The sequence below is a fragment of the Peromyscus eremicus genome, chromosome 5, assembly GCF_949786415.1.
Source record: "Peromyscus eremicus chromosome 5, PerEre_H2_v1, whole genome shotgun sequence".
Taxonomy (NCBI): domain Eukaryota; kingdom Metazoa; phylum Chordata; class Mammalia; order Rodentia; family Cricetidae; genus Peromyscus; species Peromyscus eremicus.
In genome coordinates, this window is record NC_081420.1 from 2,901,741 (window position 1) to 2,926,595 (window position 24,855).

The 24,855-nt window shown below is 47.1% G+C and overlaps 1 protein-coding gene across 2 annotated transcripts in view; it reads right to left on the minus strand.

Moving 5' to 3' along the window:
• Positions 1 to 24,855, minus strand: part of Dapk1 (death associated protein kinase 1) — a 163,551-nt gene that overhangs the window by 22,563 nt on the left and 116,133 nt on the right. For both annotated transcript variants that reach the window (XM_059262764.1, XM_059262765.1), the window contains 12 exons: positions 24,268 to 24,420; positions 23,854 to 23,899; positions 22,170 to 22,259; positions 20,929 to 21,021; positions 18,285 to 18,404; positions 17,762 to 17,860; positions 16,701 to 16,799; positions 15,384 to 15,482; positions 14,311 to 14,508; positions 12,921 to 13,118; positions 7,965 to 8,063; positions 3,591 to 3,668 (listed from right to left, as the gene is read on the minus strand). In XM_059262764.1, the coding sequence (XP_059118747.1) occupies positions 3,591 to 3,668; positions 7,965 to 8,063; positions 12,921 to 13,118; positions 14,311 to 14,508; positions 15,384 to 15,482; positions 16,701 to 16,799; positions 17,762 to 17,860; positions 18,285 to 18,404; positions 20,929 to 21,021; positions 22,170 to 22,259; positions 23,854 to 23,899; positions 24,268 to 24,420 (1,372 nt within the window). The remainder of the gene's footprint in view (positions 1 to 3,590; positions 3,669 to 7,964; positions 8,064 to 12,920; positions 13,119 to 14,310; positions 14,509 to 15,383; positions 15,483 to 16,700; positions 16,800 to 17,761; positions 17,861 to 18,284; positions 18,405 to 20,928; positions 21,022 to 22,169; positions 22,260 to 23,853; positions 23,900 to 24,267; positions 24,421 to 24,855) is intronic.

Below are 24,855 nucleotides of genomic sequence, written 5' to 3' on the forward strand. Positions count from 1 at the left end.
TCCCAAGCACTTCTGCATAGAAGTGGGCACTTTTAATAACAGTTTAAGGGAAAATCTGATTGATGTGACAAATCAAGTAAACTAAGTCCCCAAAGCCCTGATAAACATGGAACTTGCAGGGACAAAGGTGGCAAAAATGGACTTCAAGGCCAAGTCTAAAGTAGCCTACTCCCTCTGGCCATATTAACCTTGCATTTAGACGAGGAGACTAGGTCTGGCTAGGCAGCACAGTCCAGGTATGTAGGGTGGAGGGACTGTTTCCTGGTAGGAATCCTGTGTGTGTGTGTGTGTGTGTGTGTGTGTGTGTGTGTGTGTGTGTGTGTGTGATAGAAGGGACACCTTCCTTTTGTTAGTTCCTCCGGCAAACACCAGCCAAGCGGCAGTTGTGGGGCTTCCAGACTCCACCAAGCCAGTGTGCTGGGAACTCCACAGATAGAGGTGACTCACGGAAGGGACCTACCTGCGGGTTCTTACCATATAAGGATTCCCTCCCACATCTGACTATAAGAGCCCAGAGTGATGTCACCGAGCTGGGAGAAGACACACATGGCTGGCTGTCAGAGATAGTACCAAATGTCCCAAACCCTCCATATTGAACTGGGACAGTGCAGACTCCACACAGCTCAGCCCTACCTCGTGTTCTTAATTATCACGTAACCCTGGCCTTGACCTGGGTCCCTAGTGGTGCTAGACCTTCCTTCCAGAAGGGATGCTCCTGAGGTCCCCTGAATGCAAGGCTGCAAAGCCCTCCCTGGTCCTGTGTCGGCCCCTCACTGCACAGTGATGCGCACGGACCCTCTGAGGACCTTCTGACTCTCGTGTTCACTTCCACTGGTGGTGGGGACGCGATGGCTTTGGTTCTATTTCCATAGGCCAATCCCTTATTTCCTTCACAGCGAAGGTTCAAAACTACATTCCTAGGAGGTGAAAACGCAGGGGGTGAGCCTTTGATAACGGCAGTGACCACACGGAATGGCCCCAAGTGAGGAAGGCCAAGGCCCACCTCCCCCTTGAGTGGCTCTAAGACAGGCAGGGAACACAGCACAGTGTGTGGAGGCAACCTTTGGTTTTCACAAAGGAAAGAAAAAGAGAGAGAAAGAGATGCTATAACAGGGCCCTGGAGGCCAGGGACCAAAATACTCTGCAAAGACAGGCCTTCCCACCCACCTGTAATGCCAGGAGAACCCCGGTGAGAGCTCTGAGGAGCATGGCAGAGAAGGCAGAAGAGCACAGCGGACACTCTGTAGCCTTCCCTGTTTCTCCCACTGTACTCTTTTGAACACTCTCTCCTCCTGGTGGCCCAGATGAGAACCTCAAATAAATGTATCACCCCGACCTTCTCTGCAGGTACTGGCTTCTGAAGCAAGCCACTGCCATCACCCCTCAGTCCCTAAGGCTGTTGCTTTGACTTCTGAAACCAAATCCCCTCATTGGGTGTTTCCAAATGCTGATGAATTATTTAGTTCAGGACTCTGAATGATAGGATGAATTTGCAGGGCTCTGCCTCGAACCAGCCAGGAGGCTGAAGTCTAGAGACATGTGAAGGACAGTGAAGGCAAGTGTATGTCCTGTTGAACAAGAATTCTATAAGATCCTGCCTGATAGAACAGAAACCTCAGCTCATAACAGTGGGGAGTAATATGACCTGCTACAAGGCAGGGTGGCTCAGCACAGACTCACTGTGATGTCCTCACGTGGTCTGGGAATACATAGTGCATAGGCTCTGTGCCCACAGAGAGACCAAGGAAGCAGAGACACCGCACAAGAGATGGGACTCAGCTTTGCACTAACCCCCCTCAATCTCTTTGAGGCCAGGTTTCCCATAGAAGCATCCTCCTCTGTGAACCCTGAGGATGTAAATTGACAGTGGGTTGTCACCACAACTGCCACAGTCCATTCTAAGGATGCTCTTCAGGTGCCAACCACAAAGGAAACCATGTGGTGCTTCCTGTGTGCAGGTGCTATCCTCAGGACATCATTTACCTCAACTCTTTCAACCCCCATTACATTCTCTGAGGCAGCACCTCTTCCCATGGGTCAAATGCGGATGCTGAGGCACAGATTTGTGAGCAATGGGCCAGTTCTTTCAGCAAGAGCTTCATGGTGCTGAATCTAGAATTCAGGCCACCTGCGCTCATTAGGTTTGCCAGCTTGATATAAATTAGAATCACCTCAGAAGAGGGACCCTCAATTGAGGAATTGCCTGCATCAAACTGGCATGTCTATGAGGCATTTTCTTGACTAAGGATTAATTTGGGAGGGCCTGGCCCAAGTTAATCCTGGGTTCTATAAGAAAGTAGACTGAGCAAGCTATGGGGAGCAAGCCAGTAAGCAGCACCCCTCCACACTAGGAATGGAAATCAGGGCTTCTAGAATGTTCTGTAAGATCTCTACCAACTGAGCTACATCCCCAACCCTAGGGTAAGGGTTAAAATGTGCAGACAATTTATCTTTTTATCCTTTCGCTTCAGTCTAGAAACATCCTAAGCATTAAACTCTTGTACTTACAACCTCTTCATAGGTATTTGTAAAGAGCAAACACCATCCTATTCCCTTAGTGTTGGTGACCTGATGTGTCAAATTTTTTCTACTACACTTTAAATAGGACTACAATGAACATGCATGTGTTAACAAATAGATATCCTAACCAAAAGGGTTTGGGGAAGTCTCTTGATGCATGAAATGGGCTGCAGATCTCACACCTGTATTTACTTATTTTATGTCTTTATAAACTTTACAATGCTGTGATTTGATAAACAGGAGCTTAACTGATACCTGGGAATTCAAAACAAAAGAGTGAAAGAAGCATCATCAGTGTTCTTCCCCCTCAACTGTAGGGTGTGTGATGGTTTCAATGTAATTGCCCCCCATAATCCCACAGAGGTTAGCACTATTAGGAGGTGTGGCCTTGTTAGAGGAAGCGTTTCACTGTAGAGGTGGGCTTTGGGGTCTCCTTTGCTCAAGTTATGCTCAGTGTGGTATACAGTTCACTTCCTGTTCCCTGTGGGTCAAGATGTAGAACTCTCAGCTACCTCTCCAGCACCATGTCTACCTGCACGCCTCCCGCCATGATGATAATGGACTAAACTTCTGAAACTGTAAGCCAGCCCAATTAAATGTTTTCCTTTATAAGAATTGCCATGGTCATAATGTCTCTTCATAGCAATAGAAACCTTAACTAAGACAGGATGGTTAGCACAAAAATGATGGGGAACATGAGACTAGTTTGTGTGTCCATCTATGCATTACCTGCCTGCTGCCTGTGGAGGTCAGTAGGGGATGCTGGATGTCCTGTAAGCATGGGGCTAACGGATGGTTGTGAGCTGTTAAGGAGATGTTGGGAACTGAACCCTGGTCCTCTGCAAGAGCAACTAGTGCTCTTAACCACTGAGCCTCCAGCCCCAAATACATTTTTTACAGCCAACTGTATAATAAACCCAATAGGTGCTTTTGCATGTATGCCAACTTATAGGACAAGGACAGATGATCTTCCTAAACCTAAGCCCAATGCCTCCTTCTGATAGTCCACAACGAAAACACCAAGAAGTTCTCACACAAAATGAAGTCAAGAACTTAAAGTGAAGGCTCACCTTTCGCAGTCTTGCTAGGAGCCCCGCTACATGCTCATGCTGTTCTGACTTGGCGAGATCCTCAGCCGTCTTGCCATCCTGTAGAAGACAGGTGATCAGTGCCTTTCCCCTGCAAAGCAGAGCTGCATGTGACCCAAACACACCAGCTCGAGGAAGAAACAAGCACAGCAGAGTTAGAAGAAAATCAGGTAAAAGACCATGTCCTCACATGTTTTCCTGTCCAAGGAATCCTTATTTTATTTTGTGGCCCAGGAAAGAAAGATGTCAGAGCAAGGAATGCAGCAGGGTCCTGTGGTGACAACAGAAATATGCTCAACCCACAGGCTCCGCACATACTCATTCTCTGGCTGATTTTCCCTGCCCTGAGCCCCTGTCTCTAACCCAGCAGTCAAGAGTGTCTGCTTCAGTGTAAGCTTTTGTCTTTCAGTTCCAACACGTACAAACCTGGCCCTCAGACAACACAGTGGCCGGCAATCGTTGTGCCTTCCAAAGAATGCTTAGTCTAGCACAGTTTGGTTTAAGGTTGCCAACAAACACAGAGCAGGGACCTAAGAGCCGACAGCACTTTGACCTTCACTGTTTTATTACAGACTTTTCATGGAGCCATGGTTTCATATGAAGGAATTTATTCTTATTTCTACACCATGGACATGAACATCTCCTGAGAATCTTCTGGTCCAGACCTGACCCAGTTCACAGTGAAGCATAATCATAACCTCACAGTCCCTCAGGGAGACAGGAACTGTGGCTGTACCCCCTCCACACCAAGGGAGATAGACACACTGTTCAGCTGAAGTTTTATTCAGCCCTAAGGAGCAATTTTCAAATAAATAAAGACACTTTTTCAGCAGAAGAAAAATAAGTCTATGGCTTTATTATCAGCATTTCGAGGTAAGCCATCCCATGGGGACCTGGGACACACAAAATCTGTCTGCCTGCCAACTTCTTCAGCTCAAGTTGCTCTTGAGATACTCATGGGGTCTCTCTAGACCAGCAATTCTTAATCTCAGCTCTACTGGACTACATAATTCTCTGCTGTGAAAAGCCATTATCCGCCTTATACAGTGGTTAATAACACTCCGCCATCTACCAAGATGCCAGTAACATTCCTCCACATCTAGCCTGAAAATCACATGTCTCCAGATAATTCCAGGTGTCTCCTGGGAACAAAACTGCCAGGCTGAGAATGAATGTTCACCCCAGGCTGAAGATGCAGCTCAGGTGTGTGTTCCACAGGGGGTGCTGCAAAGCCAGGGTCACCCCGTTCCTACTGTGTCCTTAAAGTCCTGAGACGGATCCAACACCAACCAAGCCTTCTCCTTTGCTCTAGGCTGAACTGAGCTCCTTATTAGACACTGCACCCCCAACGAGGAACTCCCAACAAACTGTGTATTTGTATGGGATGACTTTGGTGAGGATAAGCATTGAGGAAAGGGAGGAGAAAGTGGATGACTGCCCTGGACTTTCCAAGGGGACATACAAGGCTGAGCTCTGAGAACATGCAGGTCCAGAGACATGGAGGTGGGCCTGGGTGTTCAGGTAAAGCTGCAGGCCTGGGACCCAGGAAGGAAGAGAGGGAAGAGCCACGGGCAGGCAGAGACAGAAGTGTGTCAGGACTAAGACACAGGATTAACAGGAGCCACTGGTACTTGCTGAGCAGGACAAGAAGTCAGTGAGAAGAAGAGACTAAGTCAGAGGAGGTTATATCCAGAGAGAGGAGGCACCATGGAGTCAAGCCACTGGCTCCTAGGGTGGCTCTCCAAGTCATTTCATGGCCCAGGTGGATCTACAAAGGTCCTATAAATGGCTTACCACACTTTGATCACTTTGATCACATACTATTTCATTTTATTTTTGAGACAGGGTCTCACTATGTAGCTCTGGCTGTCCTGGAACTCTCAGATTTGCCTTCCTCTGCCTCCCAAGTCCTGGTATCAAAGGTGTGTACTACCACACCCAGTCGCTTCTTTTGTAATCTCTGTCTTAGTTTACAGTAAAAGAGACAACTTCCTAGAGGGACTGTGGCCTCTGCTGAGTCAATGGTCAAGAAAGACAAGCCCATGGAGAGTGAGGAGGGAGGGAGGGAAGGGGGAAGTGCAGGAGCACTCAGAAATCATTCCCCATCATCCCAGTTGAGAGCAGACTAGGAGAATAAAGGTGACACTAGGGGGCGCTGTGGGGCCAAGTGTTGCTTGTACAGTCTTCTCAGGAGTTAGAAAAGGTTACATACAGCTCTGGCTGTCCCATAGGACAGTAGCTCCAACCACAGGTCAGAAATGTGACCCAGAAACACAGCGCAGAATGTCAGCGCAGAACACACAAAGGCACTCAAAACTTGGCACACGTGAGAGAATATGAAAGATAGTAATAATCTCAAAATACTCCTGTTGAAATGTTCGCATGTACTGCTGAAATTTGTTTCACCTATTTCTTCTCTAATGTAGCTCCTAGAAGATTTGAATGACAGTCTGGGCTTAGTCTTTTGGCGATGTCCTCAGCACATGGTCACCTCACTCCTCACACAAAGTCATCACTGCTCTAAGAGGAAAAGGCCTGTCTTCCCCTGGCTGGAGTGCCAGATGCCACAGGAGGCTCTCAGTGCTGCATGGTCCCTGGAGCCCTTACAGGAGCAGGTGGCCACCAAGCTCAGGCCTTTGTGTTTGGTGCTTTCTCTGAGCCTCTGATGACTTCTGGACAACTCAGTGGCCACACTCCATGTGCCAGCTCCTACAGAGGGGTCAGTTCCACCAATGTCCCAGGACCCAACTCTTGTCTGCCATCACTCTTGCCTCACCCAGTGACTCCAGATTGACAGTTAAGACTTTGTGATCAGCACCCCTCTTTCATTTTCTGGAAGTTTCCCTGTGTCTGGCATGTAAATGTGTCTGAGTAAATGGTGAGGCTAATCGAGGAGCTACAAGGCATGGACAGAAAACCCTGAAGAGTCCCTCTAGAAGTTGGAAGAGGCAGGAACCAAAGAAGAGGGTGGCACATGCGGGGTGGCCGTGGGGAACAAAGGAGACAGACACCACAGGCAAGCATGAACTGAGAGGACCATGGGCTCACAGAGGAACAAAGGGACCACATTTCTGGCTCCAACAGCTGACAGCATTCCAAAGTCATCCTTGTTTTTATTTTTCCTATGCAGCATCATCCGAGACAAAGAAATATCTTTTCCTCTTAAACCTGTGCGTGATGCTTTATTGCAGGACAACTAACCTGTGGGTAAAGAGTTGGTATATAGATGGATGAAGGCACCTCGAGCCTAGTAGGTCCTTGTAAGGCAGGAGTGAACACGTGCCCTGAGAAACACACCCGTGCTATGCAGAGCATTATTAATGTCTGTGCCTGCAGAGAGCCCAACACTGCACAGAACAAAACTGTTGCATCTTGAGAGTGAATGGTACTGCCAAGACCTACACGCAGACCAGCACACAGGTGTTTGGGACTCTGCAGCATGCATAGCCAAAGACCATGGGTAAATGAATGTGAGTGGCTGTGCTACAGGGAAGCTTCATTTACAAAAACAAGCAGCAGGCTGGATTTGGCTCTGTGGGCTGCTTGGTTAAGATAAGACCTTGAAGTTCGCCAAGAACCAAAGCTGAATTTCCTACCTCAGAGCCTCAGGTGGGCTACCATATCAAATACCATGTGATCACCTTCACAACTGACTGTCAGAAAAGCTAAGATCTGTGAATGTCAAGACCTCCCCACACAAGCAATCAACCCACTGTTGGGCCAGCAACAACTCACACAATTATTTCATGGCCACAACTGAACTGCCACCTCATCTTGTTGGGCACTCTCTGATCTCTGATATTTAATGAAATGTGGAGCAAAGGGTTTCTTCTGCTGTTGGGGTAACAAGCCAGAAATGAGAAGTGAGAGGGACGGATTGCATCATACTTAAAAGTAATTTTCAGGCGCAAAGGCAGCCACTAAACAGTAGACAGCACCCCCTTGTCTGCTCAGGACCCCCAAGGCCACACAGGGGATCCAGCTCCTCCCACAGGGCACTGGGCCTTTGTGCCCTGGGGCCAACGGGAAGCACTTACGAAAGAGAAATCCATACGTGGAATGGAGAGCTAAGCGGCACTGTTGTGTAACATGGTAAACAAAAGGCCAGTGTGAACCAGCGGGTCGCTGGCAGAGCGGGGCTGGCGAGATGAGAAAAGGATGAAACATTAACTAGATATTAAACTGGGTCTGTGTGGGCAAATGTTTATGTAACTGCCGTGGAGGGTTAAAGCTTAATAGCAGCCTGTCTGCTTCAGAATGCAGTTGCCAGGCAATACCTTTCTCCCCGTGCCCTTGAGGCATGAGAAGTTTCCATGGCTCTCTGCAGCCAAACACCTGCACCTGCCTGGTACTCACCGAGGTCAGAGCCTCCACATTGGCGCCCATCAGACAGAGGTAGCGGACCACATCCAGGATCCCGTTGTTGGCTGCAAGGTGAAGAGGAGTACGTCCATACTAGGAAAAGAAAAAATACCAGAGGTGTTTTCCTGGCTGCTGCCTGCAGAAGCCCACAGTGCACAGCCATTGTTGTTGAGGGAAAGACAGCATTACATAAGGGGCCTGGGTCCATCGGAACTAAAGAGGAGGTTCTGGCTCCCACTGAGACAAGCCTGCCAGAGAGAACATTTTCAAGCACTTTGAAGTTGAAAGACTCGCTTCAAATACACCTTGAAAAGATGAATGAGGAGGCTAGCCACAGGATAACCAAGTTTCCTGCTGTGCTGGCAGAGAGCAAGGCAAGAGGCAAGAGCGTGAATGTCCAGACATCCATGTGTCCTGCACCATACAGTTCAGATTCAGAAAGCCGGGGAGGCAAAAGGAGAAGGGCTGTGGAGGGCACTCTAAAGAGGCCAAGCTTTGAGACCATGCCCATCATGGTTTTAATGCCTGCGGTTCTCAAACTGTGTGCTGTGAGCCTTGAGGATAATGAAGGCTATTTAAGGTTTGAAGGACATGGGGTGAGTCTCTCCTCCAAGCATCTCAGTGTAGGGATATTAGACTGCCAGCTTTCCTCCCAGTGACACTTGTCTTTGCAGGTCTGCTCTCAGGAGTTGGTGGCCTCTACACGAAGAAGCAAAGGTCTTGAAAATGGGGACTGGAGTGATGGCTCCACAGTTAAATGAACTAGCTACTCTTCCAGAGGATCTAGCACTCACATGGTCGCTCACAACCATCCTTAACTCCAGTTTCAGGGGATCCAACACCCTCTCTGGTCCCACTTGGCACCAGGCACACATATGATGCACAATAATACATGCAGACAAAATACCCATACACTAAAGTAATAATTCTTTAATGTTTAAGTCTTGAAAATAATCGTCTGAAACAGAGGAAAGAGAGAGGCACCCAACCCTACCCCAGTCAGAGAAGCTGTGCAAGACTCAGCAAGCACACACCCTGGTGACGTGGTCATGTGAGGAGTAAGAGCAGGCGACTCCTCTCTGCAGGCATTTTGTCTTTCTCAGGGGCTGCTAAAGTTTGGGGGCTAAGAAACTCCATAAACACAACAGTGAAATAACAAAATCACCAAGACACCACAGAGGATGTGCACAGTCAGGTCTTGGGAACATTTGCTTGCACAGTGTTTATCTTTACATGGGTCAATACACTGTCGTTTTAAGTGTTTAATATAGAAGGAGTGTGGTGGAAACTTAACTCCTCAATGCCACTTCACCTCTTCCTCATGCCGCCCTGCTCTGCTCTCTCTCTATTAACACACTGGAGCATTTCCCTCCCGGTTCGCATCTATGAAGTTTTTGGTAAGAGACAATAACTGAATTGGCGAACACATAATCATATTCTTTGTTCCCTTACTAGCTTATTTACCTGACATCGGTGTTTCTGACTCTGTAACTAAATCTATGGCATGCTTCTGAAAGCCTGCATGCTACTCAAGCCATGGTGACTCCTGTAGCCAGCAGGCAGGGGACAGAACTGGAGGGAGCGTTCCACTGCATCCCTACCGCAAACAATGCTGTGACGTGTTTTGTTTTGTCATCCTCTTTACAGGCTTTAGAAAAGTTTTAACTTTCAAAATTGTAAGAGTTAATGTGAAAGAGAAAGCGATAGCTCTGAAGATCTAGATGAAATGTTTGGAAGATGAAATGTAAGGGAGATAATTCTGACACAGTTTTATCAGGGGAAGAGAGACAAGGAAAAAAAGCAACAAGGAAACCCACCCTGTCTATGAACCTCAAACAGAAATCTTAGGACAGGGCCTCAGGTAGCCTGGGCTGGCCTTGAACTTCTAACCCTTCTGTCTCTACCTCCCTCTAGTGTGTAGCACTGGACATGACAAAATTCAAATTCCTTAGTGTTTTACTCTAGGCGTTTCACATCTGGACCCCAGGGTTCCTCCCAGCTTCATTATCCCCCTTTCTCCATCACCTCTGCCCTCAGGACCTGCTCACCTGTGCCGTTATGTGCACTACGGTACTCAGGAGCTGTGCATTCCGGCTCGGTCTGAAGTTGCCTCTCCTGACCTCTTCATCTAGCTGTATCCTAACTGCTGTGTCACCTCTGTGAAGCTTTCAGATTCCTTCTCTTTCCAAAGCGCCTTGTGCCTGCCCCATGCCCACCCCAGCAGTGATGACAGGTGAGTTTGCTACTTTGTATTGTGTGCCTGGTTGTCTGAAGGCAGCCTGAGGGCAGAACCACTCATGGCTGAATCCTTACCTCCTCAAGTGCCTGGGCTGTGCAAGAAGGCATCTATCACACCTGATGCCATTGTTATCACAGGTGTGGGTGGTGTGCATGCGTGTGTCTGTCTGTCCGTCTGGGGTGTTGCCCTATGAGGTTTCTGCCTTAGTGACACATGGTTTCATCCCTTTCTCTCGTATATGTTTGCTGACTCAGCTGGGTTAAAAAGCAACCACCCTAAACTTCAAATAAAGCATGAAGAAATGTCACCACAGAGTGACAAGTCCCTGCCCTCTTAGTGTGAGAGGAACAGGATATGAGTGGTCAGTTTATCTCTGGAGGAATCTAATCTAGCAAGACAGCACTATGGGGAAGGAGTGACAGCCTGCTGAGGGACACAGACGCCACCGTGCGACATCCACTCTGACAAACGGCTACCCAAGTGGGCCTGAATAACGCAGACTGGACGGACTGGGGAGAAGCTGTGGCTGGAACTTACTTTCCTGCACATGACTTAAACATCTCTACTTCCACACCAGAGGAAAGAGAGAAAGGTTTGGGGAAAGGGTCAAGGATGGAAGGAGGAAAGGTGGGGAAAAGAGCTCACAGGGACAGAACAAGGGAGAGCGGGAGAGGAGGAAGCAGAGGGAGGGGGACAGGCAGGGTTTGACTATCATTTGTCATCTAAAGGTTCGTAGGATAGAGACTTGGCTCATAACGCAATGATGTGGGAGGTCACAGAACCTCTGAAGAGGTGAAGCCTCGGGCCATGTGGGTCACTAGGGCTTTACCTTTCAGGAATAGGTCAGGCCTTGAAGGACAGGGTAGGTTACAAAAGTGGTTTTTATAAAGCAAAGCCAGTTTCCTCCCATGTCCGTACCTAGTGTGATGCCATTCGGCACGCAAGAGCACAGCCAGAAGGCTTCGTTATGACAGCCGGCAGACGCCTGCTCCACACATGTCTGAGCTTGTTGCAGATCACAAGCTGACACCCTTTAACTCACGGTTTTCGCCATGACTGAGCTCAGCATACCAGAACCACCCACCAAAGGCCTCTGTGCTATCCCAGCATGACATGTGATGAAAACAGCTCCCACCAAATGAGCCAAGTGTCCCGTGGGCCCACTTCTGTGGTGCTGTAACAGGACCACAGGCCTTACACATGCAGCCGAAGATTCCCAGGGCACATCTCAGCCCAGGCCAGTTGTTTTTAAACATGGAAACTTAGGCTTGTCTTGGTGGATGTTTGTTTATGTTGGAGACAGACTCTTAGCATGTAGCCCAGGCTTGCCTCAAACTCGAAATCCTTCCCACATATCAGGGGTATTGGGAGTATGGGTGTGTGCCCCCATGCTCAACAAAGCTGGTGTTTTTAATGAATATGTTTAATAATATTTTGCCTGTAGTCATGAGCTAAAACACGTTTTGCTTTGTTTTATGTTTTCTGGATAGTGGGAACTGAACTCTGGGCCTTCCTTGTCCATGCTAAGACATTAGCTGGTGTAGCCCAAATGCTGTGCACAGGCTGTCCACCCTGCTGCCCGCAGTGAAGGTAGTTTAATGAGCACATGTCCATTGAGGCCCCTTCTAACTCACTGAGGGAACCCTGGAAGGAAAGCCATTTAGCTTCCTTCTTAAGCCACTTACACATCTATCTTGGCACGATTAGGAAAGGATAGACCAGGAGAGCAAGAGACAGCTAAAGCAAAGACCTAGCTAAAGCCTTCACAGGTCCCAGAGTATGAGGATTACCAACTTCAATTTCCACCACAATTAATCTTGGAATATGCAAGAGGAATAGCAAGACAATTCTCCAGCTGTTTCATAAATTATTGATCCTCCAACAAATCATCATGAAACCCTATGGAATGTGTGTGTGTGTGTGTGTGTGTATACCATCTATAAACTGACATATCCCACAGTTAAAATAAATTCCTCTCAACTTCATTTTTAACATGACCTTAAAAAAAGAGTGTGCTTATTTTGTACTGAAAATCTATATGGGACTTAGTAAAATGACTGGTGACAGCTACAGTCCAGAATCTGCACTTGCGGCTTTTTATGGACTGATAAAATGCAATTTATTTTCACTCCTGTATGACTTATAAGATGACAGCATTCCCTTGGTTTTACCAAATTTGCTTAGTGTGCATGCGTGCAGACATACACAGCCATGTTTGAAACTTTTGCCCACAGACAGCACAACAGAGATGAGGGAGACAGCCAGTGCTCCCAGGGGCCTTGATCAAAACCCAGCATCAAGAGTATTTACCAAGACCACTTCAGAAAGAAGTCTGCATTTGTGCCATGGACTCCGACTCTTCTTGGAAACACAAGCACACATGCATGTGTGCACATGCATAGGTTCAGACCTGCTACACACACACACACACACACACACACACACACACACATACGCACACACACACACATAGGTTCATTCATTTTACAAGCACAGCAGTGGGTAGTGAGGATAGGCAAAAGTGTATGTTAATGTCTCCATTTTCTGTTAGTCTAGGAAACTACTCAACAGTCACACAGCTCAAAATGGCACTGTCCCCTAAGAAAGCAAGTGCATATGAAGGACAGTCATCCTGAACTAGACAAGATAATAAAAACATGGCAGAACCCAGCAGCCGGTGGTCACCTGGGGACCCCACCCTCCACAAGTACCTTGTTTGAGATGTCCAGATTGCAGTTGGCTTCGCAGAGGGCCGCCACGATAGGTGCGCTTCCGTCTTTGCAGGCCACATGCAGGGGGGTGTTACCATGCCGGTCTTGGAAATCCACAAAACACCCATGGCCAAGGAGAGTCTTGATGACCTCCACCTGACAACGCCTCACAGCAAGATGAAGGGCAATGTGTCCATCCTGGAACCAAGCCCAAGCCCATGAGTGCTCTGACTTAGACCCTCAGCCCTCTCTCTCCTGTGTGAGGCTCAGCTGGAAACAGGATGGCTACTTCAAACATCCAAGAGCTTCAAAGTCATTGGCTGGCCTCTGGAAGGGTGATCCATTTCACGCTGCATACCTGAAGCCTGAGCTGATCACCAGGCGCAGGCAGGAGATCAGACAGAGAGACTCCATGTCTCTGTCTCAGATACAACTAACTACTGGTATGCCAACTGCCCATGCAACAGATTGAAAAATACTTGCTAAATTCCTAAGCAGAGAAACTCCTACTTTAGTTTGCATCAGGAGAAAGAGAGAGAGAGAGAGAGAGAGAGAGAGAGAGAGAGAGAGAGAGAGAACACAAGAAGAAATAATTTCCCTCAGGGCTGTTGAATGCTCAGAAAGCAGATGCAAGAACCTGGCCTAGGAATTAATAGCACCCCAAACAGGATCCCTGGGGAATAGAGGTGATAAGTGCTGTGGGCAAGCGGAGCTTCGGCCCCATCTCTACTGTGTCTGCATAAGTTTCTCCACTCAGCACTCAGAACTTTCGAATGTCTAGAAGAAGTACTAGCTTTGTCTACCAGGTGCCAGTATCAAATACCCAGCCCAACCTCAGCAACCAAAATGTCTCCAGATATTCCTAGAAAGTCTCCTGGGGACACAGCTGCCTCCAGCTGAGAACCACACACTGTTCCATGGCACCACTCCACAAAGGGTTGCATGAACTACAAGACCCCAGCCTAACTGTACACAGCACTATTACTGTATCTGTTTAAGTACAAGTTCAAAGAGATTGTGTTGAATTTGCTTAGGTAAGAAGGGAACAGCTGGTCTAGAAGTGAAATTGTAAAACAAATAATAGCGGTTTATTGTCTTCTTACAAAAGAGCAGGTGACAAACACCCATTTCTACGTACGTCTAAAATCTGACAATCTGGTGTCATTGTCCCTGCTCCAAAATTAAAAAGGTTAACACGGTGGCCAAACTGGCTTGCTCAAGTCATAAACTTAGTTACATACCAAAAAGAAGACTCTAGAAAATTCCAGAAACCTCTGGAACCAAAAACAGGAAATTATAGTACACTGAGTTCAAGTGGGCAAGTGCCTCAGTCCCTCCAGCCCACCAGATCACTGCATGGCGAGCACCAAGCATTTTCCCCATAAAGCACCTTATCAGAGGCATTCAAGTCGGCTCCATGTCCAACCAGACACTCCACGATGTCATGATAGCCCCTGGCGGAAGCTGTCAGCAGTGGGGTCTCCCCCTCCCGGTTCTTGATATTCACATTGCAACCAACTTCACAAAGGGCTTTGGCCACGGAGTAATAGCCATGCCAGGCAGCACAGTGCAGGGGGGTTTCTTCTTCCTGGTCAAGGGCATGGTGCAGAGGAAGAAAGGCAGATGGCAGCAAAGTCAAGGCCATGGAGGACACAGATTGCAGTCAATGGGGCAAAAAATTAATCCGAACTAACGACACCATCAGGGGCCACTGCCATTAAGAGGCAGACCCAGCGCTCTCCCTGGTCAGTCTGTCCCCTCAACAGGAGTGCTAAGTGAACTTGGCTTTCTCGGTATATTACAGACAGTACTACTGGGGCCCCACAGGGGCTGGCTCTGGCTCCTAAAGAGCAAAACCTTCATGTGGGTGGACTCAGAACATCTTTCGGCAAAGTTGCCTTCCTTTATTTGTCTATCTGAAACTATTACAGGCAGGAAAGCTCTCCTCTGCTGTGCTTTGATCCCTGTCAGATATGTAACTCCAGGATGAGTCAGGAGAGCATGCTGTGAGACAGCTATCATGATGGCCTTTCTGTAACCAGTCAAGGAAGCACTGGCCTGAAAGCTCAGGGGGAAGTTTGAACCTCCATCAACATTATCAAACACACATCTGTCTACAAGGTTCCATGACAGAGCAGTGCTTATAAATAGAAATCCTAAACCCAGACTGGGTAGGGTTCAATCCCTGGTCCCACCACAGACAGCTTGAGCAGGCTGTGAAACTTCCTGTGTGATTTCCCGCATCTGTAAAGCAAGGGTGCTGAGAGCAGGCTGTCCTGTGGACTGAACGGGTGAATGAAGAAGTTAGAAAGGAAGCTGGTTGCAGGGTGCTGTCTGAGGACCTGTGCTCTGCAACAGATAGACACCTAAGTCGAGAGGCTCCCTGAGTCACCTGGGTCACCTGGCTGCTGCACATTGAGGCCTGGGGGCAGGGAATTGAACAAATTAGCTCCCATAGCCTACCTTGTCCTGGAAATCAGGATTAGAGCCAAAGCTGCACAGTAGCTGAACCACATCTGCATGGCCATATCGGGATGCCACATGAAGGGCTGTCTCTCCAGACTGCAAAAGAAATGGACCCATGATCTAAAGACCAGAATTCAAAACCTCTCGGGAGACCTAGAGCGCTGGCCCACGCCTTGCTTTGGTGGTACTTCACACTCTCTCTCAAGCCATTTGCTCCCGAGATTACAAGCAGGACCTGGGGTCAGGCAGCCCAGGCAGCTGCGGTGCACACTCACACCTGGTTCATCTCGGTACTGAAAACAACTCAGACTGTGTTCCCTTTACTATGAGGGCCATGTTTTACCTCCTTGATGAACAGATGCTTGCAGCTGTTGAACTTGAAACTAACACTACTCCCCTACCCGACTCTTGTACACATGCACAAACCCCACCCCTTTAAGATCAGGCTTATCATTCTGCAATTATTTAAATGTGTAGTTTTTTTTTTTTTTTTTTTTTTTTTTTTTTTTTTGGTTTTTCGAGACAGGGTTTCTCTGTGTAGCTTTGCGCCTTTCCTGGAACTCGCTTTGGAGACCAGGCTGGCCTCGAACTCACAGAGATCCACCTGGCTCTGCCTCCCGAGTGCTGGGATTAAAGGCGTGCGCCACCACCGCCCGGCAAATGTGTAGTTTTATTTATTAACAACTTTCTCCTTTCATTGCCTTATCTGTGCTCAGAAACTTATTCCTTACATTCTCTGAGATTTTAAAGAACACTACAATTTGCTCAAAATAAATTTCTGTGAATAACAAATACAACTTCCGATGCTTTGCTTGTATCTGCACCTGCCAGTGTCAGACTAAGCTAACCACAGAAAACATGGTTTATTGTCAAGTGTCAGGAAAACTGCAGGGATGAACTTATGTGCTGCTGTCCAGATCTCGATCACCCCTTGAAGACTGTGTGTGAAAAGCTTGGAACTTTAGGAGGGGGAGGCTAACGAAGTTAGGTTACAGTAAAGGAGACATTGAGGGTGCCTCTGTCTCCCTCCTTCCTGGCTGCCATGAGGAGACCAGCTTTGCTCCACCACACAACCCTAAATACTTTGCTTCCCCACAAGCCCAACAACAGTTAGAAACATCTAAGGTAGAAACTTTAAATAGTGGGCAAGCCACAGCCAAAAAAAAATCCAAAAAAACCCCAAAACCTTCAACTTTAAATCCCCTACTGGAGGACTTGGTCCTCAACCTTTATCTTTGGGTTCTGGTGCACCAGCCAGACCAACATTTAATTCACCCTGATTCCTCTTGTTCGTCCTAAGACACATAGCCTTACCTTGTCTTTAACATCCAAAGGGCATTTATTCTCATTGAGAAATTTCAAAGTATCCACGTGGCCATGCCGAGAGGCCCAGTAGATGGCATTGGATCCTCCCTGCAGGGAAACCAATGTAGAGTCACAGCTAGAACTCCTGGACCATGCACCCTTTAGAATCACAGAGCTTCCCTTCTTATGGGGAAACAAACCCCAGGGGAACCTCTTCCCAGAGGAACAAAACCCCATTTGACTTCAAGGCTTTGATAATTATACCATGGTTGTGTACCACATGAGCAACAAGGGAAGCTTAGTGAAGAGTGGAAAGAGGTTTTCTATATTATCTTTGCAACTTTTCTTAAAATATATAAGTATTTCAATGTAAAACCAAACATTCTTTCTCTTTTTCGAAGCCTTCATATCACCCTCTAGCTAGAGTTTCTAACAATCCCCTCGGTGTCTTCATGGGTGTTTAAGAAACTTCTGTAAAATGATGTAGCTTGTACAGAACCAGCATATCCTCCAATCCACTCTACATCACCTCTGACCTACTCATAACACCTGATACAGCTGAAATACCACGGGAACAATTGTTATGCTTCATCATCTAGAGAATAATAAGAAGAAATACATTCTAGATTCCCCCCCCAACACTCAGTCCACGTTTAATTGCATCGGGGATGGAGCTCATGGATTCTCAGAGACTGTCACTCAATGACATCTGCATTTACAATGCTGTTTACACCAGGACATGTGTCCATATCCAGAATCGTGATAAACATGCAAGCTAATGAATTTCTGATTAGATTAACTACACAATGTATGACTTGTAACACCATTGAGTAAATGTGATCTGCAAGGCATAAGGCAGGAGAAAGGAGCAGAGCCCCCCTGGGTGGGGGTGGGGGGGGATGTGCGCATCTTTCCCCAGGGCATGTCAGCCTGCACAAGGCTCTTTATGCAGCTCACTTTTATAGGAAATCACAAGAGTAGACACACTCTCCCATTTACTGCTCCTATGATTGGGAAGACTTTGGGGAATACATGAAATGAATTCGTTTTTAATGACACAGAATTATGACCTTATCCTGGACATCAATCCTTGAGCCTCGTTTTATGAGTAACTGTAACATCTGGATATTCCCACAGCCGGCAGCAATCAGTAACGGAGGTGTCCCATGCTGGAAGAGAGGAGGAAACTATTCTGTTTTTCAGGTTTGATAGGAAAGGGAAAGCCCACACTGTCATGGATAGCCTCTCCCTTCCCTACAGCCCCCACAGTCAGTAGAAGACAGCCTACAGCCCCCCACATGGAAGCCAGACCCTTCCCCGGATCTGGGAACAGGAAGGAAAGACACCCTGAGAAGGGCAAGAAGCACCTCCTCTTTCAGATTTACACTCAAGGGTGGTGCTACTATTTGTAAAAGAGAAAGAGTTGCAAGGGTGCAGGTGCACGTGGGGTGTGAACGAAGGCCCTCAATGCAAAAAGTCCTTATTTGCAACTCAAATCACTCTAGACAGAAAAGCTTTCCCCTACAGAATGGACTTCGGGGTGCACAGTCTGTGGTGCAACCCTCTGGCACCCCCAGCAGAGGAGGGTCAGACCTTGTTGGGCTGGTTGACATCGTAGCTGGATAATGAGCCCAGCAGGTGCTGCAGGCCTGGGACGTTGTCATCATTGATGGCATGGATGATGGCTTTCATCACAAAGGAGTCTTCCTCATCCTGAGAGAGACATGAGGATGGGAAGAGTTGTACAGCGGCCAGGACGCTTATCAACACAGTGGATGAACCCTAGCTTGCTTGCCACAGAAGCATTCTAAGGAAAGAATGCCACTGAATCTGCAATCCAGTCACAAAGGGAGCTGGGAGGTGAACAACTGCCCTCTCATGCTGCCAACTGTTACCACTTTCTATTAACCGAGCCTGATGGCACCTGCACTGTAACTGAGAGCAAACTGTGTTTAAGGTTCAGATTTTTGAACAAGATGCTGACTAATGACCCTCTGTTTATCTTAGGAATCTGTCAAAATAGGGTTACTAAAAAGCACTGTGGAGAGGTTCCTTTGTGACATGACCTCCACTGCTGGATGAGAAAAGAGAAAAACCACAGAACCAAGGAAATCCATGGTTTGTTTAAAGAAGACAGTCTCATTTGCTAAATTTTCCAATTACAGAATTATCTTTTTGCTCTTTCTTTCTTTCCTTCCTTCCTTCTTGTCATTTGAATGTTTTCTTTCTCTAGGTCTAAAATAGTAAGGTAAAATCCTCTGAATGGCCAATAAAAGTGTGTGTGTGAGTGTGTGCATGTGCATATATGTGTCTATGTGTGTGAATGTGTGTGTGCTCACATGCATGCATACAGCTTACAGCCCCCTACAGTCAACAGAAGACAGTATACAGCCCCCCTACAGTTAGCAGAAGACAGCCTACAGCCCCCACAGTCAGCAGAAGACAGCCTACAGCCCCCACAATCAGCAGAAGACAGCCTACAGCCCCCACAGTCAACAGAAGATATCCTACAGCCCCCCACAGTCAGTAGAAGACAGCCTACAGCCCCCACAATCAGCAGAAGACAGCCTACAGCCCCCACAGTCAACAGAAGACAGCCTACAGCCCCCACAGTCAGCAGAAGACAGCCTACAGCCCCCACAGTCAACAGAAGACAGCCTACAGCCCCCACAGTCAACAGAAGACAGCCTACAGCCCCCACAGTCAACAGAAGACAGCCTACAGCCCCCACAGTCAACAGAAGACAGCCTACAGCCCCCACAGTCAACAGAAGACAGCCTACAGCCCCCACAATCAGCAGAAGACAGCCTACAGCCCCCACAATCAGCAGAAGACAGCCTACAGCCCCCATAGTCAGTAGAAGACAGCCTACAGCCCCCACAGTCAACAGAAGACAGCCTACAGCCCCCACAGTCAGTAGAAGACAGCCTACAGCCCCCCACAGTCAGTAGAAGACAGCCTACAGCCCCCACAGTCAACAGAAGACAGCCTACAGCCCCACAGTCAGCAGAAGACAGCCTACAGCCCCCACAGTCAACAGAAGACAGACTACAGCCCCCACAATCAGCAGAAGACAAAGCAGGTGGAGAGCTCCACTCCTAGAACTCCTACACTAGCTTTCACTGTGACACAGGGCTGTTAAGAATGCTGACTCATGAACTTCAGTCATCTCCACAGTCAGACCCACACTGCCATTTTTCCATGGCTCCACTAACACTTCCAAATCTTCCAAAGTGGTCTTCCTTCCTAGCCTTTATAACTTACTCTCTCCGGCTTTCCTTCATTCATATACGTGTGTGTGTGTGTGTGTGTGTGTGTGTGTGTGTGTGTGTGTGTGTGTATACATACATATATATATTTTTTTTCTCCTTTTACTCTATAGTTGTAGACGAGAGCTGAAGCATTAGTGCAGAGTAGCGTCAGGAGAAAAGAAGAGCTAGTGTCTGCTGCCATGTGATCATTGTCCTAGGAGTCCCTAGCTCTACCCAGGAAACACCAACTATTGGGTTACAGGCCAGGGTAGTTCCCACAGAACCACTGTGTCTGCCTTTCCTGGAGTCCCCTTCACCTTCAGTAAACAAAGCCCCATTGTGTGACTGGCTGGAGAAAGTCTCTCTGAAGTGAGAGGTGTCTAGCTGTATCTGAAGAGCTCATCAGTGATTAGGTTTCAGTGTGGATGTGGGGAAAATTGTGGTGCCATTCTCAAGGGCTTTGGACAGTCAGGACAATGTCAATAAACCAAGTGTATATGGCCTTGGGTCTACCATGAGACAGTCATTGTGCTTTCCTTGGTGTTGGTGGGGGAAGGAAGTAAGGGCTGTCTGTCCTTTTGTGTTACTGTGACTCTGTATTCTCCTATTGGTGGCAATCAGAGCTCTTATGTTCATTCATAAGAATTCATGTAAGCTCTTTCTTCTTCCACTGGTTACCCTTTCTTTCCTACGTGTGTGTGTGTGTGTGTGTGTGTGTGTGTGTGTGTGTGTGTGTGTGGTGTGTCTGTGTGTATACAAGTGTTCACGGGAAGAGTAGTGTTGGAAATAGTAAGGATGGCAGCTAAGACAAATCAAAATCAAGGAGGAAAGCAGGACAGGGCACAGAGTGAGCCCACCTCAAGAGTAAGTGCGAACCTGGTATTTCCATGATGTGGGGTTTTCTGGACTGATGAGCAAACAGAACAATGTAAACAATCTAAACACAGTGCTGAGAGAAGCTGGCCAAGGCAAACAGGATTGCTTACCAGGGTATCATCGCTTCTGGCAACGCTCATGTTACTTCTGGACAAAAATGACCTGGATAATCTTTGGCACAGTGATATCAAGCGAACAGATTGCTAAAAGTAAAATAAACATAAAAAGTCAAGGGGTGGAGGAAAGAGAACTTAAAAAGAAAACATTGAGAGCATGTTCACTGCTAGCAGGACTCTGGGGGTGGACACTCCATGGCAGGTTGGACCATTTGCTTAGGGAAGTATTCTAAAGGTCATGAGCCCAGATAGTAAGACAGAGAGACTCTTGTACATTCACTATGACCTGCAGAAGTGGTTGCCTCATACCCATCTCTCTCTATGCCTTGTTTTCTTAACCCCAACAAAACGCTTACAGGGTCTTCCTGGGTCCCGCATGGGATGCAATGGCCTTGCTCTGAGCTCTCTGGGCCCAAGTCAGCTAAAGGAATACTTGTGGCTATTAACATGCACAGGTGGGTGACAGATACATCAGTCTGCAGTATAAGTTCCTCCATATCCTCAAAGGCCGAAGCCACAGGGAAATGAAGAGACCGGAGGGAAGGAAAGAAGAGGGAAGGTGGAGGAAAAGAGGAAGAAAGGGGAGAGAGACTAAGGCATAAACTCTAAGCCTTGTTGAGAGTCTAGCCTTAGCTTAATAGGTGTAAAACTGAGGTACGCCACTGGACAGCCAGGGAAAGAGGGTAGGGGCTTGCTCTCCCCAGTTTGACCTAATCTTGAGCACTGGAAGCCACACTATCACTTTCTGATCCTTGAATTTTGATTGTTTCAAAGATGCCTGAACTAGCATCCTACCCATGAAGAGGAAGGTGGGTTTCTGATACAAGCTCCAGGCCATACTGCCAGGGTTCGTCCCCATCTCAGTGCCCCCTACAATCCCACAAAGGAAGGTGAGTTTCTGAACAAGCTCCAGGCCTCACTGCTCAACAGGAAGAACAGGCTTATTTAGAATGTGGTTTGTCACAGTTGGAAAAGTGTTCACTGTAACCTTATTGTATTGATTTAAAAATTTGCCTTGGGGATGATCTGAGAAGGGAGCATGCAAAATTTCATTTCAAAGAACAAGTCAAATAGCACTTAAATATGGTTTGTGCTTGCCTTTGAAAGTAAGTAACAACAGCACAGGAGATTACAGACTGGACTTTTGTTAAATGAATGCATTTACCAATTCCCAGTATGAGAAGACATGAACCCTGACCAGAGCAGACAGAAAACAGAGAATCAAAGAGTCTTACTTTCCATTTTTTCCGAGCTGCAAACTTCTTGAATTTCTCCATGTTTACTGCTGAGGCTTTTCGACTAAGTGCTTGTTGTGTATCTTTAGGCTAAAATGAAAATTCAAGAAAAAATAATGAAAGCTAACTACAGAAATGGCTTAAATGACAATGTTTTACGACCCATCATTACTCTACAAGGCTTACACACTCACAATCTTAAAATAGCATGAGGAGTAGAGAATAACATTCAAGACCCAGGAGCTATGCTGGGATGTAGTTCAGCAGGTGGAGTTTTCCTAGCATTTAAGAAGCTCTGAATTTTTGATCCCCAGTACCACATAAACCAGGCAGGGAGGTGCATGCCTGCAGCCTCAGCACTCAGAAGGTGGAAGTAGAAGGGTCAGAAGTTCAAGGTCATCCTTGGCTATATCCAAGATTGAACCTGGCCTGGCATACTTGAGACCCTCTCAAAAAACAAAAGGATCTAGGAAGAACTAGACTGGGCCAGCTAACTCTTAATGACTAAGTATTTTGTATAATACATAGAAAGTGCATCTAATCAAAGGCGAGCTTGTAACCAATCAGTTATAATCTTCCACAATGACGGTTTTGGAATGACAAGATTCATGGGGAGGCCATTTTGTGACAGGTTGGAACCTTAGTCTTTCTTACTAAGTGATTTCAGGTTTGAAGGGACCCTAGAGGTATGCACATTCGGCCCATCCTAACAGCATTCAGACAAGTTCACTGCATCTTGTTCAATGAATACACTTAGGCACAGGCTCTACCCCAAGTGGGAGTGGGAGAGCCTTGGCTTTCTGTAATACCCACTGATGAGGCCCATGAGTTTGTTTTCAACTATTAGATACCTTTATTATCCTAAACGTTCCCAATACCTCTTATTCTAAAGGCTTACTGGCCAGATTGTGCAACTTGTAGGCAGAAAAGAAACTTTGCAGTAGTGGAGGCTAGTGGAAAGAAGATAAGTCCTTGAAGGAACCTACTGGAACCATTGGCCCTTCATCCTGCCATCCTGCCTGGCTATACTACAGTCAGCAGCTCCATCCTACCACATTCTCTCTGCTGTAATGACCCATCTTGCTAGAGGCTCCAATCAATGACAGTGCCCAGTGACCACAGACTGAAAACTCTAAAACTAACCCAAACCAGCCTTTCCTTCTTCAAAGGCCTTTTCCCAGGTATACTGCTACAGTGACAGAAAGCTATACATTCGTCAACCTCAGTTCCTTTAATTTCAGGCTGAAGCAAATTCAGTTTTGTTTCCCCAAGTGCCAATAGGGCAGCAATGTGAAAGTGTCATGTGTCAGGGTCAAGGCTCCAAAAAAAGGGCAGCTTCCCCTACAGCAGTGTGGAAGGAGAATATGGTATCTACAGACCTTCAGATCTTTCAAAAGATTCTGAAATTTGAAACATCTATATGATAGAAAATAATTCAAGCTTTAAAATGCTGCTTGTACTGTAACCCCATAGGTTACACCAAACATGCCTGTTCAACAGACGGGACTTCTTCCTGCTCTTAACAGCTCATTTTTCTCCCTCTGTAATCATTGGGACACACTACGGGACACACTGCAGTCTACACTCTGCTTTAAAGCAGCCAGCTAACACTCCAGCATGACCCATAGGTACTCGCACTAATCACTGACAAATGATTACAACTCCAATGTAAGAAGCAACTCACCTTGATCCAAGGGTGCTGCAAACTATCCTGGATGGTCATCCTCTTCCTTTAGGGGAAAGAAGGAGAAAGAAAAACATTCACAGGACCCTGAGACAGTGCTAAAGTTATTTTCATGCTGGTTCAACCTACCAAGCAGACACTCTGGAAAATGCAGTTTGGGGCCCACACTTTAAAAAAAAACCTGAGTGCAACCCCACAGGTCAGCTCAGCTCCAGACTCTTCCCCTGTGCAGGGGCTGAGTGAGCAAGCAGGAAGACCCTGAATGCATTTTCTGAAGCACTTCCTTCTGGGGTGTTCTTCCTTTAGCAGGTGGAACAGTGAGGGTCTGACAAAAGGTAGCCACCCACAGAACAGGTGCTGGTCTCCAGCCTCAGCCACACAAGGCTCTGCCTTACAGGAAGAGGGGACACTCACTTTGGATCCTTGACCAGCAGTCTTCTGATGAAATCTTTGGCAAGGGCACTGGTATTACGGAAGAATTCCTCCTCAAATTCATAGTTGACAGCAGATACGTTCGCTAATGTTTCTTGCTTAGTGTCTCCAAGAAATGGGGAAGCCCCACTTAGGCTGTTAAAAATAAAGTGGGGCATCAGCAGAACATTAATGCCCCTCGTGTGTTGTCACTACTTCTTCTGAGTCTCACGTGGGAAACACCAAACAGGACTAGATCCTGGTGCAGAATTAGTCACCTCAGAGTCAATCACACTTCATGAACACTGAACAGTTATGAACCAAAGTATGGACTTCATGCCAAGGAGTCATGCTAAAGGTTCATTTGGGGCTGGAGAGATGGCTCAGCTGTTAAAATGCCTGCTGCACAAGCATGAGAAAGTGAATTAGGACCTCCAGAATCCACATAAAAAGCCAGGCACAGTGGCATGTGGGTGACAGAGGAGTAGACCCCTGAAGCTCACCAGCTAACCAACGTCACCAAATCAATGAGCTTAAGGTTCATAAAGAAACCCTATCTCAAAAAAATAATAATAAAAGTGGAATGCAGAA